Below are 20,342 nucleotides of genomic sequence, written 5' to 3'. Positions count from 1 at the left end.
TGTATCAGGTTTTATGTGGAGGTCCTTCATCCACTTGGATTTGAGCTTTGTAGAGGGAGATAAGAATGAATCAATTTGCTTTCTCCTACATGCTGACTGCCAGTTGACCCAACACCCTTTGTTAAAAATGTCTTTTTTCCACTGGATGGTTTTTAGCTCCTTTGTCAAAATCAAGTTACCATAGGTCTGTGGGTTCATTTCTGGGTCTTCAATTATATTCTATTGATCTATCTGCCAGTTATGGTACCAATACCATGAAGTTTTTATTACTATTGCTCTGTACTATAGCTTGAGATCAGGAATGGTAATTCTTCCAGAAGTTCTTTTATAGTTTGGAATAATTTTCGCTATCCTTGTTTTCTTGTTATTACCAATAAATTTGGAAATTGATCTTTCTAACTCTATGAAGACTTGAGTTGGAATGTGGATGGGGGATAACCCTGTCAATCATAAGCATGGGTGATATTTTTATCTTCTGAGATCTTCTTCAATTTCTTTCATACAGTTCTTTCACTTACTTGGTTAGTCACACCAAAGTATTTTATATTATTCGTGACTATTGTGAAGGGTATTGTTTCCCTAATTTCTTTCTCAGCCTCTTTATCCTTTGAGTATAGGAAAGTTATACTCTATCAGCATTATGAGCTCTGATTTTAAATCAAAATCTTTCTTTTCTGGTGTGTTGTGGTATCCCGGACTTGCTGTTGTGGGAGAACTGGGTTCTGATGGTGCCATATTGCCTTGGTTTCTGTTGGCAATGCTCTTGCATTTGTCTTTTGCTATCTGGTTATCTCTGGTGTTAGTTGGTCTTGCTGTCTCTGGATGGAGCTTGTCCCTCCTGTGGGCCTTCAAGCCTGTTTCAGCACCCCTGGGTGACCAGCTCTCTCCTGGCACAGAGTGCTGTGACTCAGACTACCTCCTGGGTACAGATGGAGCCTGGAAGGACCCTGTCCCAGCTTCTCTGCCACTCCTGTGTTCCCTGTACTCATGGCCATACCCACCTGCACAGTTGCTGGAGAGAAAATGGTGGTCTCATCTCCAAATCCGGTAGTCAGCACACTACCTGCAGACCAAATCTCCCATGGCAAGATCAGTGCACAGATGGCTTTGGTGCAGCCCAGCTCCTGGGTGCAGGTGGTACTCAGACTATGTCCCAGCTGTTATGCCACTCCTGTGTTCCCTGTACTCCATACTGTACCCCAAAGTCTTTCTTAAGAATAGGTATAGGCAGAATGTTTAGGAAGCATCACTTAAAGAGGAAATGTTATTTAGGCACAGGTTGTACATATTGCATATGAAAGTTCGTTGGGAAAAAAATCAGCAGCTAAATAAAGATTTTTAAAGCAGCTAATAATTTCCAAGGGTTTTTGGTATTTAATTTGCAACAAGAGCATTCTTTTATTCCAGACATGAAATGTCTACAAAATGAAAGTACTTCAGTATATGAACAGGTGTTTGTCCACACTGGGACCTGCCAAAAAGGCTATTAAGGTTCAAGGTTGTTTCTATTGGTCTACATGACACTTCTAAAGAGACATAGTGTTATTTTTTCCATACAGTGAAGGAAAGTTGATGACAGAGGTAAGAGATCTAAGTAGCCAAATCTGCAAGGGAGATCTGTGAATTTAGTTATCAGTCACATACACATCTTGCTTAAACCCTGATCAATTAGAAACCATTGTAATCAGTAGGCACTCAGATGGTATAAAGTCATTTGAAGTTTGTCTGGAGACGTACTGACACGGCCAAGCTCCTTGTCACAGGTGAGTCTGTAGTCAGACCCAGAACTTTGGCCTCGCTCTATGTCCTTTCTTCTTTGGATCTCATAATCAGGAAACAATCAGTGCTTGGCACCTCTGGCCTTTTTGTTCCTTTCTTCTCATTGCAAATGTTCTTTTCTCATACAATAAGTCTTTCTCTTGCTCTCTAAGCTCACATCACAGGCATGGTATGGTGCTAAATGTAAGCCTCCTTGTCTTTCAGTACTTGTCTTACTCTTTTCTGTCATTTCCAGCTATTCATTTTCCTACTCATTTTCCTGCCTTAAATTAATATTATGTTTATTTACTTCTCTGTAAATAGGAAATAGTTCCTTTGGAGATAAAACAAAACCCAGCAGCAATCATCACAGAGATATGCAAGTTTTCTTTGCTCTGCCTTCTGCTGGATTATTTATTTTTCTTTATAATCCTGCTGAGGTGATGACAATATAACTGTCACTCCCTGGCATTTAATAAATTGTTGATTCAGTAGTTGTTTAGAGCCAATTCATGTCTAAAACTTACAAGCTGCTCTAAATTTGTGTTTTAGTAACTTTGTTATGCTTCAAAGCCCTTTTCAAAGGGATTCCAAAGCCTGGTATATAAAAGATGCTGAGAGAAGTGGCCCAGTTCTCCTGACAGTGATTCAAACCTGTAGTCCCCACACTCAAGTGGAACAGGCAGGAGCTTCTCTAGGGCAGCCTGGGATATAGAAGGAGTTAATGTCTAAAGAAAGTTTTCTGTTGAAGCCAAGGAGAAGCATCTGGAGGTATATCTTCTCTAGCAAAATTTCTCTGAAGATGTTACCAACGTGTTCCCCCAGCTTGACTCCCTGCTTTCGAGGATGTTTTCTCTGTTGAGGTCCTGAGCTCATATCAGTTCTGGGAATGAGGCACATTTTGCTTCTGTGGTCACTGAGTGCTGAGAATTTGGAGCAATTTCAGTTAGCCCTGCTTCACACATTTACATAGTAGACTTCACATTTACAAAAACCATGGAGCAGAATGTTAAAAAGGATAGTGACCAGTTTTGACCAAGTGGTAAAGTGTAGATCAAAGAATGTTACTGAAAATATCACCACCTTACACAACTGCAAACTTTCACTTCGACTGTCACAGCCCATGGTAAGCAGGATGGACTCCAAGGTCCTAGAGTTGTATCCTAGATAAATAAATATCTGTTTTCTCTTTCTAGGTTTGGCTCTTTTGCTGAATGCTCAACTGGGTAAGTCACCCATTCTATGTTCTACTTTTGAGAAAGTATTTAAATATGATAACACTTAAATATCTTAATTTACATAATGCAACTATCAGATTAATATAATTAAGCAAAAATACATTCCAGTATTATTATATTTGGAAAAATGTACCAGGATATAAAACATATTAGATAAATAGAGATGGGTTTACCTTATGGGATAGTAGACTTTTAGCTCAGCTGTTATTTCTAATTTCTACAGCTTGACAACTTGAGTTTATAATTCTCATCCACTAGTCTTTATGAGACCATTGAACTTCCTGAACTATGGGTATTTTTGTTTCAAGGTCTCCAAATGCATTCTTACCATCTCTCGATTTCTGTGTAACAGTGGTCACAGTAGTCACCTACACTTGGAGATCAGGGCTCTGAGGCAGGGAGGGAAAGAGATGCAAAACCCCAACTGTTTTCACACTTAAATACCAAAATATACCAGACCCTCATACTTATTCCTGATCACCACAGGGTCTTCCTACAATCTGGTATGTTACTTCACCAACTGGGCCCAGTATCGGCCAGGTCAGGGGAGCTTCAAGCCTGATGACATTAATCCCTGCCTGTGTACTCACCTGATCTATGCCTTTGCTGGGATGCAGAACAATGAGATCACCACCATAGAATGGAATGATGTTACTCTCTATAAAGCTTTCAATGACCTGAAAAACAGGTAAAAGAAAGGAGCAAATAGATATCTAAGTTTTATCTTTTGGACCAGTAGTTTCTACCACCATTACTTCTGAAGATGTTATTCATAACCAACAGATTTATGATATGTAACAAATCAGTGACTATCATTTATCTATCTATCTATCTATCTATCTATCTATCTATCTATCTATCTATCATCTATCATCTATCTATCTATCTATCTATCTATCTATCTATCTATCTATCTATCTATCTACCTATCTATCCCTCCATCTATCCATCTTACTTACTGTAAAAATAATTATAAGAATTTGCATAATGTATTCAAATCATACTATTCTCTTTCCAAACCTTCCCAGATGCTTCACCTTTCTCTACCTATGCAACTTAGTGTTCTTGTTTTTGTTTTAAAGCCATTTAATATAATTTATGATGCCCATATATTTTTGGGTCCATGGGCATCTATTGCAGTAAAGTTTAGTAAGTTTTACCTACTAGGAGTCACACTCTTCAAGAAAACAGACTCTCCTGGAGGCTATCAATTGGCACTAGTGGCTTCAAATAGGGATGGGACCTTTTCTCAATCTTCCTTTTCCAAGATAATATTCTTTCTAGCCTGAGGTTGTGGATATGTTGGTGCATGCTATTATAACTGTTGTGATTTCATATGCACAACTTCTCTGTGGGGTTTGAAAAATACCTTTCTTATAGTCTACTGTCTCTATTAACTACAGTCTTTCTACCCTCTCTTCTGTGATTACTCTGTTTCATTTTTGACCTGTTCCACATGATGAAACTCATACATGGCATTGTAACCAGGGCCAAGAACCTCTGCATAGACACTTCCTTGTTATTTGTATTTTGTTGCCACAACCATATGCATACATTGATATTCTGAAATAAGTACAAACTGTGGCATGGTTCATGTGAAAATTAGCAAATAGTCTTCACATGTTTATGATAAAACATTTAAAATAAATGTTTAATGCTTTTCAAAATACTACACAGTGCTATGAATAGAAATAGTGTCCAAAGATGAGCTCTTGAACTTTTTCTTCCTATTTCACTAAAGTTTATATTTGTTGAGTGACATTTCCTTAATCCTCCCTTCCACTTTTTAAACCTGGTAACTTCAATATATTAGTTTTGTTTCATTTTATTATATTTTATTTTGTTTGGTTTGGTTGTTATATTTTATAAACATGCCCTTTTATAGTGAAAGACAAAAATGGAACATATCCAAGGGTATGGGGTGGGAAAAAATGGAAGTAGAAGGAGGAGATACTATAATCAGGATATTTGTATGAGAAATTTTATTTTCAATAAAAGGAATAGATCTTTCCATCTACTTTTGTGAGTTCAAATATTTTGCTTATAAACGATATGTTATTTATCATTTGTGCCTTGTTTTTTTCAGATAACACATTATCTTTTAGATTTAAACATATTGGTATATTTTATTCCCTTTATGATTAAGTAATATGATTTATGCATATCATTGCACATACTTTTTAATGGTTCATTCTTTGATGAACACTTACAGTGATTATACATCTCAGGTAACCAAGAATAACATAGTAATAAGCAATAACAATAGTAAATAAGAAAGTGCTAATATCGGAATCATTGGTTTTGCATCATTTGTACCTAAACTTGTTAAGAATGTTGCTAAGCCTTACCATGTTTCTACTTTAAATTTGTTCAGGAATCTCTTCACTTGTGTATAATGTCTATAAACATTTACATTTACATCAACTGTTTTCTGTATTCTCTACATTATTAACAATACCTTTTATGTACCCTGTTTACTGTTGTTGGGAAAAAAACATTATCAATGCTGGTTTAGTTTGCAATTCTTTTATACGTAATGAATTAATTCTGTTTTATAGACCTTTGGGCCATTTATATACTTGTGGAAAATGTATACTCAGGTTTTTGATCGTCTTAGAATTAGATTATTTTTTTTCCTTGTTACTGAGCTGAGTTCTTGATATATCTGTGCCGGCCCATGTCTGCTTCTCACTCAGGGTATCCAGGACCATTGTACACTGGGTATGCTGGGCTGGAGGGAGTGATGCTTACCCAGGCATAGGTCCATACTGTACAGCATCTAAGTAGGCGATGAGTATATGGACAATAAACACACCTGGGAACAGCTTCATAGAACTGGTTCATTTTTGGGGTGGGAGTGAGGGTGAAGGGGTATTTATGCCCCTGGGGAGGTGACCAGTGTTTCGGTAGAAAAGGTTTTGTGGCTCTGTATCATTGGCCAGGCTAACGGTGTTAGAAGATGATTCCTCGGCATACCCAGGGGCTGTAGGGTCTAAGTGTGTGTAGGAGAACCTTATGATGTCAGACATAGAGTAAAACTTGATAACTGTCAGGGTAATAAATTCTTACTAGAGTTGATGGAAGAGCAACTAACTTTATAGCATGAGGTTGGGAGGGAGCAAGTAGCCAACTCCTTCCATCTTCATCAGAAGTATCCAAGGTAGAAGCTCCCTCATCCCTTCCTCCATAGCCCTGGGTAATTACAGACCTACATATGTGGAATATCATCCTTTAGCAAAATAAATTATGTATAGATATTTTCTCTAATTTTTTAAGCTGAAAAATGAATCTACCTCAAGATCCAGTTCTAAAATTCATTGGCATATACTAAATGGAATCTATATCTTACTGCAGACATACTTGCCCACCTACGGTCATTGTTGTGTTATTCATAATAATTAGAAATAGGAAACAGCTTAGATGTTCATCAACTGAAAAACAGATAATGAAAATATAGCACATTTACACATTTCCATATTCAGCTGCCAAGAAAAATGAAACAAACAGGTTAGAAATCCCCATCCTGAGCAAGGTACCTAGGATTCAAAGAGACAGCCATTGTATATTTTTCTTATATGTGAATGTTTGATTTTAAGGTTTATATTGTTCCAAAGACTGGCTTCAATGCATTAGATCCCGAGGGGGATGTGTGGCATCGGCGATTAATCACTGGGCAGACTTTTCTGAGGGAGCAAAACTTAAACCTCTAGGGGCCAGTAAAAAAGGATAGATACACACACACACACACACACACACACACACAGAGAGAGAGAGAGAGAGAGAGAGAGAGAGAGAGAGAGAGAGAGAGAGAGAGAGAGAGAGAGAGAGAGAGAGGATGAAGCATGGCTCCAACAACCTTTATTTTTCTTCCATAGCTTATAATTTCCACCAAAATCTTTCAGACAGTATAAAAATTACAGAATAGTTACATTCTTTCTTAAGTGGATGATTACAGTAAGTAAAAATAAAAAACCCAACATGTTTCTGAATACCTTATATGATTAAACATTTTACATTATGCCCAATAACCCATATGCATTTTTGTCTAAGCACCTTGTTATAAATTAAGTGTAAGCAAGCAAGGTATTTTTTCCCAGCTAGTTTTACTGGCTGTCTACAATTTACAGCTACAAATCATTTTATTATTTTACTATTTATCTTAAAAAAATGTAATCTTATAAAATCCTTTAAAATCACAGGTCTAAACTTTTAAATTAAAAATCAGCAACTTTTTACTTTATTTTTAAACTTTTACTTTATTAATAAATTTTTATTAATCATTTTATTCGTTTATATTTCAAATGATATCATCCTTCCCAGTTACCCCTCCACAACCCCCCCATCCCATTCCGCCTCTCCCCTCCCCTTTACCTCTATGAGGGTGCTCTGCTACTCACTCACCCACTCCCTCCTCATGCTCTAGCATCCTCCTACACTGGAGCAGCAAGCCTCCACAAGACCAAGGGCCCCCCTCCCATTGATGTCAGATAACACCATCCTCTCCTACATATGTATCTGGAGCCATGTATACTCTTTGGATGGTGGTATAGTCCCTGGGAGCTCAGGGTGGTCCAGTTAGCTGATATGGTTCTTCTTTTGAGGTTGCAATCCCCTTCAGCTCTTTCTGTCCTGCCCCTGCTCTTCCATCAGAGGCCCTAGGCTCAGTGTGATGGTTGGTTGTGAGTATCTGCAGCTGTATTGGTCAGGAGCTGGTAGTACCTCTCAGGGAACAGTCATACCAGTCTCCTGTCTCGAGTGCTTCTTGGCATCAATAATAGTTTAGAGGTTTGGTATCTGCAAATGGGATAGATTCCCTACATGGAGTGGTCTCTAGTTGGTCTTACCTTCAGTCTTCCATTTTTTGTCCCTGTCGTTCCTTTGAGTAGAAACATTTTTTGGTTAAAAATTTTGAGACACATTGGTGGCCCATTCCTTAACTGGGGGCCATGTCTATCTACTAGAGATAGTCTCTAAAGGTTGTATACCCCCTTTATTGGATATTTCAGCTTAAGTCATCACTGTTGGGTCCTGGGAACCTCTTGCTTCCCTGGAGCCTGGGACATTCTAGTGGCTACCCCCAGTTTCCAATCCCCCACCACTACATGTTTCTATTCAATTTCCTGACACTTTGTATTTCTTTCATGTCCCTTCTAATACCTGTTTCAGCCCCTTCTTTTTTTACCCTCCTCCTCCTTCTCCTCCTCCTGTCTCCATCCGAGGTCCCAGCCTCCCTCACCCTCCTGTGATTATTCTCTTCACTCTTCTGGGTAGAACTGAAACATCTACACTTTGATCTTCTTTCTTCTTAAGCTCCATATGGTTCATGGGTTGAATTGTGGGTATCCTGAGCTTTGGGGATAATATCAAATTATCAGAGAGTACATGCCATGAGCTTTATTTTGTGTCTGTGTTACTTAACACAGATAACAGGATGATATTTTCTGGTTCCAAACATTAACTTGTGAATTTCATGAAGGCATTGTTTTTAATAGCTGAGCAGTACTCCATTGTGTAAATGCACCACAATTTTCTGTATCCATTCTTCTGTTGAGGGACATCTGGGTTGTTTCCAGTTTCTGGCTATTATAAATAAGGCTGTTATAAACATAGTGGAACATGTGTCCTTCTTATATATTGGAGCATCTTTTGGTTATATACGCAGTAATGGTATAACTAGGTCTTCAGGTAGAACTATTTCCAATTTTCAGGAATCCCCAGATGGATTTCCAAAGAGATTTTACCAGCTTGCAGTCTGACAAACAATGGAGGACTGTTCCTCTTCTGCATATCCTATCCAGCATCTCCTCTCACTTGCATTTTTTGATCTTAGCCATTCTGATTGGTATAGGTGGAATCTAATGGTAGTTTTGATTTGCATTTTGACTAAGGATGTTGAACAGTTGTTTAGGTGCTTCTTGGTCATTCAAGATTCCTCAGTTGAGAATTCCTTGTTAATTCTGTACCGTATTCTTTAATAGGGTTATTTGGTTTTCTGGAGTCTAACTTCTTGAGTTCTTTGTTTATTTTTGATATTAACCCTCTATTGGGTGGAAAGTTGATAAATATCTTTTCCAAATCTGTGGGTTGCTATTTTGTCCCATTGACAGTGTCCTTTGCCTTACAGAAGTTTTTATGAATTTTGTGCTGTCAGTTGTCGAACTTAGAGCATGAACCATTGTTGTTCTGTTCAGGAAATTTTCTCTTGTGCCAATGTGTTTAAGGTTCTTTCCTACTTTCTTTTTTTGTTTTTGTTTTTGTTTTTTTTTTTTTTTTAAGATAGGGTTTCTCTGTGTAGCCTTGGATGTCTGAAATTCACTTTGTAGACCAGGCTGGCCTCAAACTCAGAAATCTGCCTACCTCTGCCTCCCAAGTGCTGGGGTTAAAGGCTTGTGCCACCACCACTCAGCTTCTTTCCTACTGTTTTTTCTTATTAAATTCAGTGCATCTGGTTTTATGTGTAGGTCCTTGATTCGTTTGGACTTGAGCTTTGCACAAAGAAATAAGAATGGCTCAACTTGCATTCTTTAAATGCTGACCTCCAGGTGAACCAGTGCCATTTATTAAAAATGCTGACTTTTTTCCATTGGGTGGTTTTGACTTCTTTGTCAAAAATTAAGTGTCCATGGGTGTGCTGGGTCATTTCTGGGTCTTCAGTTCTATTCCTTTGATCTACCTACCTGTCTCTGGTAGGGATGGTGATTCCCCCAGAAGTTCCTTTATGCTTGAGTTTGGTTTTTGCTATCATGTGCTTTTTGTTATTCCAGATGAATTTGAACATAACTATTTCTATATGTATGAAGAATTGAGTTGTAATTTTGATGGAGATTGCCTTGAATCAGTAAATTGCTTTTGGCAAGATGGACATTTTTACTGTGATAATCCTGCTGATCCATGAGCATGGGGGATCTTTCCATCTTCTGAGGTCTTCAAATTCTTTCTTCTAGGTGTTGAAACTATTGTCCTACAGATCTTTCATTTGTTTGGTTAGAGTTACACCAAGATATTTTATATTATTTGTGACTATTGTGAAGGGTGTCAATTTTCTAATTTCTTTCTCAGCCTGTTTATCCTGTGAGTAGAAGAAGGCTACTAATTTGATTGAGTTAAGTTTATATTCAGCCACAGTGCTCAAATTGTTTATCAGTTGTAAGAGTTCTTTCATGGAATTTTTGGGGTTGCTTATGCATACTATCATATCATCTGGAAATAGCGTTATATTGACTTCTTCCTTTCCAGTTTTTATCCATTTGACGTCATTTTGTTTCCTAGTTGTTTGGCTAGAACCTCAAGTACTCTATTGAATATACAGGAAGTAAGTGGGAAACCTTGTCTAGTCTCTGATTTTAATGGGATTGCTTCACATTTCTCTCCATTTAGTTTGGTGTTGACTACTGGCTTACTGTATATTGCTTGTACTATGTTTAGGTATCGGCCTTGATTTCCTGACTTTCCAAGACTTTTAACATGAAGGGATGTTGCATTGTGTCAAATGCTTTTTCAGCATCTCATGAAATGTTCATGAGATTTCTTTCTTAGAGTTCTTTTATATAGTGGATTACATTGATGTGTTTCCATATATTGAACTATTCTTGTATCTGTGGGATGAAACCTACTTGATCATGTTGAGTGTTTGTTTTCATGTGTTCTTGAATTTAGTTTGCTAGAATTTTATTGGATTTTTTGCATCAATATTCATAAAGGAAATTGTTTTGAAGTTTTCTTTCTCTGTTGGGTCTTTGTGTGGTGTAGATATCAGTATAGTTTGCCTTCATAGAAAAAATTAGGTAGTGTTTCTACTGTTCTTATTTTATGAAATAGCTTGAGAAGTCTTGGTATTAATCTTCTTTAAAGGTCTGATAGAATTCTACACTAAAATCTTTTGGCCCTGGGCTTTTTTTCTGTTGGGCAACTTTTAATGATTAGTTCTATTTCCTTTGGGGTTATAGGACCATTTAAGATGGTTCAACTGATCCTGATTTACCTTTGGTATCTGGTTTCTGTCTAGAAAGTCCTCCATTTCATCTAGATTTTCCAATTTTGTTGAGTATAGGCTTTTGTAGTTAGAACTGATGATTTCTTTGAATTTCATCCATTTCTTTTGTTATCTTTCCCTTTCATTTTGCATTTAATTAATTTGAGTATTGTCCCTGAGCTGTGTAGTTAGTTTTGCTATGGGTTTATCTATCTTGTTGATTTTCCCAAAAATCTATCTTCTAGTTCGTTGCTTTTTTATATAGTTCTCTTTGTTTCTATTTGGTTAATTTCATACCCGAGTTTGATTATTTCTTGTCATATATTCTTCTTGTGTATATTGCCTCTGTTCTGTTCTAGATCTTTTAGGTATGCTGCTAAGTTTCTAGTATGGCAGTTTGAGATCTGTCCAATTTCTTAATAAAGGCACTTGGTGCTAAGAATTTTCCTCTAAGTATTGTTGAGATCCCAGTAGGCAAGCGTGGGAGGGGCTCTCTGGCTCTGACCTATGTGTGGAGAGTTTGATCTGGCCTCCTGGGAGGCAGGCAGAGCTGTTGGGAGGGTTATGGTATGCTGATTTGTGACTGCTGCACTGCTACAGGTGTATTTGTTTCAGGAAGCTATTTGCATTCTTTTACATGTAGCCATCCAGTTTGACCAGCATTAGTTGTTGAAAATGTTGTTCTTTGGGCTTCTCTGCAAATATTATATGTCCATTGGTGTGTGAGTTTACTTCTGAATTTTCTCTTTTTATGACAATACCATGGAAGTTTGATTGCCTTATCTGTAGTACAACTTGAAATTAGGAATGATAGTATGTCTAGCCTTATCCTACTTTTGATATTGTTTTAGCTATTCTGCTTGTTTCTTTGTTTTATTTTTTCATATGAAACAGAATTGTCCTTTTAAGGTCTGTAAAAAAGTGTGTTGGAATTTTGATGGTGATTGTATTGAATAGGTAGATTGTTTTTGGTAGAATAGCCATTTTTACTTTGCTTATCTCAGTGATTGATAAGCACAGGTGTTCTTCCTATCTTCTGATATGGTTTTCAATGTATAAATAATTTTAAAATATGTAAAATATTCTGAAAACCATAGTATAGTGTAAAAACATAAAATAAACAGTCCTACTAATAAAGAGGCTGAGATTGGAGAAGCATGATTTCAAGACCATTATGCAATACACAGCAAGACAATGTCACATACAAACAAGCAGAAAGTGCTTATGGATTGTACAATATTGGCCATATTTCTCCAATTACCAAGTTAAAGAAATCAGTGTGTGAGAGCCAGCAAATTTCTATTTCCTCATCTTTTTGAATTTCAATTGATTAGGATATTTTGATGATTTTCTTTTCTTTTTTATATTTTATTTTTTATTAGATATCATCTTCATTTACATTGCCAATGGTAAAACCTTTCCTGATTTCCCCCTCCCAAAGACCCCTAACCCCTCCTCCCATCCCCTGCCTTGATGTATATACCCCTCCACCTAACTCACTCCCACCTCCCTTCCCCTCGATTTCCCTTTGTTGGGGTGCCTATTGAGCCTTTACCTGACCAAGGACCACTCCTCCCATTGATGCCCAACAAGGTATTCCTCTGCCACATTTTTTCACTGGAACCATGTGTACCCCTTGGTTGATGGTTTAGTCGCTGGGAGTCCTGGGGCATCTGGGTGGCCAAAATCATTGTTCTTCCCATAGGGTTATAAACCTCTTCAGCAACTCCGGACCACCAGCCAGCTTCTCCATTGGGGAACCCACGCCCAGTCTAATGGTTGGCTGCCAGCATCTGACTCTGTATGTGTAATGCTCTGGCAGGCTGCTAGTTCTCAAATGTTCTACTGCTCCTGGATGTCAAATGCCCTGCTGATGCTGGTTCTCGAATGCCCTTCTTCTGGAAGTTCTCTAGAGAGTATCAGGAAGTAGGAACTTCCCCGTTGTATCTTTTTTCAGCCTTAGTCTTTAATGACTGAGCCATCTCATCAATATTTATCTTGCATAGATTTTTCTCATCTGAGTCTTAGTCTGTAGTCCAACTCCTCAACAATGGTCAGCAGCAGCTGTGGATGGAAGTCCAAGGATCTGGCAGTTGCTCAGTCCCACAAGACAAGAAGGTAAAGAAGAGAGAGACTCGATATTAATTCTCATATTAAGAGATATTAAGGAAAAGTGATTGTTATTTCCTGTTATTTTTGTTGTTAGTGGTGGAATTATGTTTGTGTGGGTTTGTTGAAAGATTACTTCCATGTTTTTTCCAGGGTGTAATTTCCTTCCTTGTGTTGGTTGTTTTCCATATATTATCCTTTGTAGGGTTGGATTTATGGAAAGATAGTGTATAAATTTTGTTTTGTCATGGAATAACTTGTTTTCTCTATCTATAGTAATTGAGAGTTTTGCTGGGTATAGTAGCCTGGGCAGGCATTTGTGTTCTCTTAGGGTCTGTATTTCATCTGCTCAGTATCTTTTAGTTTTATTAGTCTCTGGAGAGAAGTCTGGTGTAATTCTAATAGACTTACCTTTATATGTTACTTGACCTTTTTTTTTCTTACTGCTTTTAATATTATTTCTTTGTTTGGTGCATTTGGTGCTTCAATTATTATGTTACAGGAGGAATTTCTTTTCTGGTCAAATCTATTTGGAGTCCTGTAGGCTTCTTGTATGTTCATGGGCATCTCTTTCTTTAGGTCAGGGAAGTTTTCTTCTATAATTTTGTTGAACATATTTACTTTCCCTTTAATATAGGAAGTGTCCCTCTCTTCTATACCTATTATCCTTAGGTTTGGCCTTCTCATTTTGTCTTGGATTTCCTGGATGTTTTGGGTTGGGAGCTTTTTGCATTTTGCCTTTTCTTTGACTGTTGTATCAATGTTTTCTATGGTATTTTCTGTGCCTGAGATTCTCTCTTGTATCTTCTATCTCTTGTATTCTGTTGGTGATACTTACATCTATGACTCCTGATCTCTTTTCTAGGTTTTCTATCTCCAGGGTTGTCTCCCTTTGTGATTTCTTTATTGATTCTTTATACATTTTCAGATCCTGGATGATTTTGTTCAATTCCTTCAACTGTTTGGTTGTTTTTTCTGTAATTCTTTATGGGATTTTTGCATTTCCTCTTTGTTTCAAGCTATTTACCTGTTTTCTCCTGTATTTCTTTAAGGGACTTACTTTTGTTCTTCTTGAAGTCCCCTATCCCTATCATGAGATGTGATTTTAAATCAGAATCTTGTTTTTCTGGTGTGTTGGAATATCCAGGGCTTACTGTAGTCGGAGAACTCATTTCTAATGATGACAAGTAGCATTGGTTTCTGTTACTTATGTTCTTGCCCTTGCCTCTTTCCATCTGGATATCTGTGGTGTTAACTGGTGTTGTCTCTGACTGTGGTATGTCTCCCCTGCAAGCCTGTGTGTCAGTATTCCTGGGAGAACAGTTCTCTCCAGGAGAAATTTTGGTATTGAGAGCTATGGCGCAGGGTCAGCTCTGTGGTCCAGATAAAAACTGGAATGATCCTGCCCCTGGCTGTTCCTTGGTTCTTGTATCCTATTGGGTCTGGGCAGGTCCTTGTTGGGCTATGAATTTGAGCAGAAGTGGTGGTCTTACCTGTGCTCACAGGTGTGTTGGCACTCCTGGGAGACCAGCTTTCTCCAGAAATTATTTGTGTATGGAGCACTGTGGCAGAGGATGCTCCAGGTGCCTTGGCGCAGGATCATCTCTGGGCACAGTTAGAAACTGGAAAGATCATGTCCCAGGTTGCTCCTTGGTTCCTGTGACCTCCAGGCTTGTCTCTCAGAGCAGAAATTGTGGTCTTAACTGTGCTCACTGCTTTGTCAGAACTCCTGAGGAACCCCTTCTCTCCTGGTGGTATTTGGGTATGGGGAACTATGGCAGAGGATCAGCTCTGGGTGTAATGGCACAGGATCAGCTCAGTGCTACATTTATTTTTACATTTGGCCTTTTATGCCTTCCTAGATTTCTTGGATGTTTTGTGTCAGAAACTTTTTAGATTTAACTTTTTTGACCTATGTATTTATCTTTTTATTATATCTTCAATGCCTGAGATTTGCCCTTCCATCTCTTGTATTCTGTTCACAATGCTCATTTCTGTAGTTCTTCTTTGTTTATCCTATTTTTAGAATTCACTCAGTTTCTGCTTTCTTTATTGCTTCTATTTCCATTTTTTTTTATCTCAAACTCTTTTATTCAAGTTCTTCAACTGTTTTCTTGCTTTCTTTATGGAATTTATTCGTTTCCTTCAGTCTTTTTCCTCATTTTATTTAAGGGATTTATTCATTTCACCTTGGAGATCTTTATCATTTTCATAAGGCTGATTTTACATCTGTTTTCTTGTGTTTTTGTTGTGTTAGAATATTCTGGGCTTTCCATAATTGGATAGCCTGGCTCTGAATATCCTGGCTGATATTGATTGTGTTCTTACAGTGGCACCTAGGAATATGGTTTGGAGATAATTATAGCTCTAGGTGCTAATTTCTGAGTTTGTCTTTGTTAGATGTATGTTTCCCCCTTGATTTATGTATTTTTTCTCTGGTTATCTGGCTGGAGTGGCCTGTGGTTGAGTAGAGGTACTTTACTCAAGTTGGTGCCTGGAGTTCTGGTGCCAGGTATGGCCTATGTTTTATTCAGTGATCCTCATCAGATTTTGGATGCAGGATTTGGTGATGAAGGTGTATCTTATGATGGGCTAGGCTACAGGGCACTGAATAAGGACAGTGTTGTGGTTGATGGATTATCTGTTGTTTTGATGGTCCCTATGTCCTCTGGTACAGCAGGGTGCCTCCTCTGGATTTAGGGGTGGGATATGGTAATAAGGAGGGCAAGTTGTCATGGGCTGGGCAAGCACTGAGAAACTGCGGCAGCCTACACACAACCAGTCTACCTGGGATTCTGGTGGATAGCATGGCCTCTGGTGTGGCAGGAGGAAACCAGAATTGTGGTCTCAGAATATGATGACAAGTGGAGGAATGGCAGTTGGGGGAAGGCTGGGCAGTCACTGAGGGAATGTAAGTGGTCTGTGGGTGGACTATTTTCCCAAGGTTCTAGGTGCTATTGTGGCTTCTAGACCCAATTCAAAATCTTATGCACCAAATAAAATTTCAAGTGGCAAGAGTGAGTGACACTGTATAAAATCACTGGCCAAAAGGGTTCCTAGCCAACCCCTTTAATCACAGGCTATTACTAAGGATGTTTTTTATTTTCTACAATGTAGTGATAAGGCTCTATTTCTGAGCACACTGTCACTTATATCATAAAATATGGAGAAATCAAGCTGGTGCAAAGCTAGAATATTCACCTCTGCCGCCTAGCATTCTTGAAGCTGGAAGTTACTCTAATATATTCTGCATGCTACCAGAAGAGAAAGGTAACTATTGATATCACTCAGCTACAAACCCTGTCATCTACATAGTGTGTCCTTTGTCTATTGCCTTTGTTTCTTTGCTGTATAGTAGCTTTAATTTTATATAATTCCATTGCCCCCTTTTCGCTTTTTACCTATATTTCCAGTGATACTCCAGATAACTTATATTAATTAAATAAAGGCTAAAATATGACTATACTTAAGCAACATTTAACATTTTACCTGAGGAAAGGACAATGAGCTAATTATGCTTTTTAAGTTATATGTAGTACAGATATTGCTAGCAATAAATCCAACAATTATATATTTCTGATTTCTTTGCATATTCTTGACCTTATTTATGGTGATTATACAAAAAGTTTTTGTAAACAAAGTTTCAGTAGTGGAAAAATTAGCTCAAATAACCCAAGTAAATAGTTCCACATCAGTCCTACCATGAAAAATTTGAGCAAGCTCAATATCATATACAGAAATGTTATTTTAAATGTCAGGACACATAGATTTAAACATTTCTCTGTTTCTCTTTTGTTTCATAGGAACAGTAAACTGAAAACCCTCCTGGCAGTTGGAGGCTGGAACTTTGGAACTGCTCTGTAAGTTCTCTCTAGAAAACCACTTATTCATTTACTACCAAACCAATATCGCATAATCCATATCCTTTTATACTTCAAAATTCCAGATGGATATTAAGAAGATACATTAAATGAATTATTTTTACTTAATAAATTACCACATCAGATCATCAATACTTATCAGAAGATTTTATATTGATTATTGTAGCTTTTATAGGGATAAATTTGGATGGATATTTTTGGACACCATCATCTAAGCTTTAGCTGCCCACTTCAAAAGAAAAAAATCTTAAAATATATGAAGGCTACAAGGTTCGATGAAGACCCCATATATCTTTTGTCTGTCTTTCTGGGAAAGGAAAAATGAGACCATATATACAAAAGAAGTCTTATTTGAGTATTGATGAACTGGGAGCTTATTTGAAGGCAGAAGGCTCTGAACTAAGTTAGTTGGGTGTTCAAATCAACAGAGGCATTTTGGGAAAATATTTCATCTGGGAGTTGGGAAGAAGAGCAAAATAAAGTGCATGTTGAGGTACCATGGCTGGAAAGAGTAGTGATTGCAATGAGAAACCAGGATAGCCCTGAAACACACTTTAGTCCTCAGTCAGGTCCTGGTCAATGACTGTGAGGCAGAAATTGAACTTCAAACTATTTTTATTCCAGTACATTCAGAACACCAAGACCTTACTCTGACTTTTTTTGTTTCTCTCAGTTTTACTGCCATGGTTTCCACTTCTCGGAACCGCCAGACCTTCATTACATCAGTAATCAAGTTCCTGCGTCAGTATGGGTTTGATGGACTGGACCTGGACTGGGAATACCCAGGCTCACGTGGGAGCCCTCCTCAGGACAAGCATCTCTTCACTGTCCTGGTAAAGGTAAGGATACCAGAAAAATGTTAGCTCTATAATATTCAAAATATTTTTTGCAGTGAAGACCATGTGCTTGCATAATAAAACCAAGCATGACTTTAGAATTATGGAATCTTAGCATAAGAAAGTTCCTTAGATAACATGAAGTCCTTGAAACATCTGTATGCTGCATATTACTTTACATGCTAGCTTCAGAACCACAGTTCACTTTACTTGACCATTACTAAATAATAAAGGTTCCTTAAACATTATGACCTTCATTATATGGATAAGCAACCAAGGTAATAAAAGGGCAAGTGTAGTTTGGACATCATACAGTTAGTGTCATATATACCTGCAATATTAGAGTCATTGCACAAAAACCGTCTACTGCTATTGTATGCTTTGTGGCAGTTATTGGGTATAGGTTAAAAGCAGGAGTAAGGCAGAGTCTTGATTTTAAAGAATACACATCTGAGGTGGAGACTTGAAATATAAGGAACAACTGTAGTACATTTTGATAAATGCTGTGATAAACTATACAGAATCCAAGGTCTACATAATCCAAAAGCAAATGATATATCACCTAAATCTTCTCTTGAGAAAGGTCACAAGGAGCTTTCTAGGTAAAGTGAGGCTAGATCTTAGTCTTGATTACTTGAATAAGATAACATTGTTATCTAATTCAGTACAGATAGAAACGACATTTTAAAAAAAGACAAATTTGTGTGAGCAAGTGAGGAGTGAGTTTTAAGCCTGTGAGAATGAACAAACAGCAAGAATCAAGTTACATGCACATTTTTAAGTTAAAAAATTAAACATTCCTAAGAAAAATGGAAATCTTTGAAAGATTTTGGCATTGATAAATATGACAAGACCTGTCTACTTTGCTTATCATTTTTTGTTTGGGTTGGGTGGGAATGGCTGTATTGAACTCAGGTTTTTAGTACATGGCAAGCACATTTACCATTGTGCTGTCTCCACATCACCACTTTACTTTTTGCTAGATAGCTCCAAAGACCAGAAATAGGACCTCTTCTCTTAGTTGAACAGGACTGTTATAAGTTATAACATCTAATCATTGGCTATAGTACTGCTCACTGAAATGATGCAGAATAAAACTGCATATATTACAATATCTGAATTTAACATTTGAAGATAGACATAACACTGTTTATAATAATTATTTTCAATTTTTTCTTTCTTTCTTTTTTCTTTTTTAGCTTCATATAAAAATACTTGTTTCATTCCTCCATTCATTCTTTTTTTCTATATGATTTACTTACATTCCAAATGATTTTCCCTTTCCTGGTTTCCCCCTCCCCCTAAGTCCCATAAGTCATCTTCCTTCCACCAGTTCCCCAATCAACCCCTTCCCACTTCTCTGTCCTGGCTATCCCATACAATGCTGAATCAAGCATATCCAGGACCCAGACTCTCTCCTTCCTTCTTCTTGGGAATGATATGATATGTGGGTTGTGTTTTGGGTATTCTGAGCTTCTGGGCTAATATCCACTTATCTGTCACTGCCTTCCATGTGTGTTCTTTTGTGAATGAGTTACCTCACTCAGTCTGATATTTCCCTGTTTGCCTATGAATTTCATAAATTCATTGTTTTTAATTGCTGAGTAGTATTCCATTGTGTAAATATACCACATTTTCTGTCTCCATTCCTCCATTGAGGGACATCTGGGTTCTTTCCAGCTTCTGGCTATTATAAATAAGACTGTTATGAACATAGTGGACCATGTGTCCTTATTGCATGCTGTAGAATCCTCTGGGTATATGCCCAGGAGTGGTATAGCAGGGATCTCCGGAAGGGTCATACCCAGTTTTCTGAGGAACCACCAGACTGATCTCCAGAGTGGTTGTACCAGCTTTCAATCCCACCAGCAGTGGAGGAGTGTTCCTCTTTTACCACATCCTCACCAACACCTGCTGTCTCCTGAGTTTTTAACCTTAGCCATTCTGATTGGTGTGAGGTGAAATCTCAGGGTTGTTTTGATTTACATTTCCCTAATGACTAATGATGTTGAAAATTTCTTAAGGTGCTTCTCAGTCTTTCGAAGTTCTTCAGGTGATAACTCTTTGTTTAGCTCTGTACCCCATTTTTAATGGGGATATTTCGTTTTCCGTAGTCTAACTTCTTGAATTCTTTGTATATATTGGATATTAGGCCTCTGTCAGATGTAGGGCTAATACACAGGCCCTATAAGGTTGCTGAAGATCTTTTCCCAATTTGTTGGTTGCCATTTTGTCCTTTTCATGGTGTCCTTTGCCTTACAGAAACTTTGTAATTTTATGAGGTCCCATTTGTCAATTCTTGATCTTAGAGCATAAGCTATTTGTGTTCTGCTCACCTGAGATTTCCCCTTACACCAGTCAGAATGGCTAAGATTAAAAATTCAGGAGACAGCAGGTGTTGGCGAGGATGTGGAGAAAGAGGAACACTTCTCCACTGCTGGTGGAGCTGCAAATTGGTACAACCACTCTGGAAATCAGTCTGGCGGTTCCTCCGAAAACTGGGCACCTCACTTCCAGAAGATCCTGCTATACCACTCCTGGGCATATA

General features: G+C 37.8%; 1 protein-coding gene across 1 annotated transcript in view; it reads left to right on the top strand.

The window, feature by feature from the left end:
* Window positions 1–987: 987 nt before the first annotated feature.
* LOC127683581 (acidic mammalian chitinase-like) overlaps window positions 988–20,342 on the top strand; it is a 31,143-nt gene continuing 11,788 nt past the window's right edge. Inside the window, exons 1-6 of the mRNA XM_052180916.1 lie at window positions 988–1,137; window positions 1,721–1,763; window positions 2,955–2,984; window positions 3,483–3,684; window positions 16,881–16,937; window positions 17,632–17,797. Coding sequence (XP_052036876.1) covers window positions 988–1,137; window positions 1,721–1,763; window positions 2,955–2,984; window positions 3,483–3,684; window positions 16,881–16,937; window positions 17,632–17,797 — 648 coding nt within the window. The remainder of the gene's footprint in view (window positions 1,138–1,720; window positions 1,764–2,954; window positions 2,985–3,482; window positions 3,685–16,880; window positions 16,938–17,631; window positions 17,798–20,342) is intronic.

The sequence above is a fragment of the Apodemus sylvaticus genome, chromosome 4 (assembly GCF_947179515.1).
Source record: "Apodemus sylvaticus chromosome 4, mApoSyl1.1, whole genome shotgun sequence".
Taxonomy (NCBI): domain Eukaryota; kingdom Metazoa; phylum Chordata; class Mammalia; order Rodentia; family Muridae; genus Apodemus; species Apodemus sylvaticus.
This window is presented reverse-complemented; position numbering and strand designations above follow the sequence as displayed.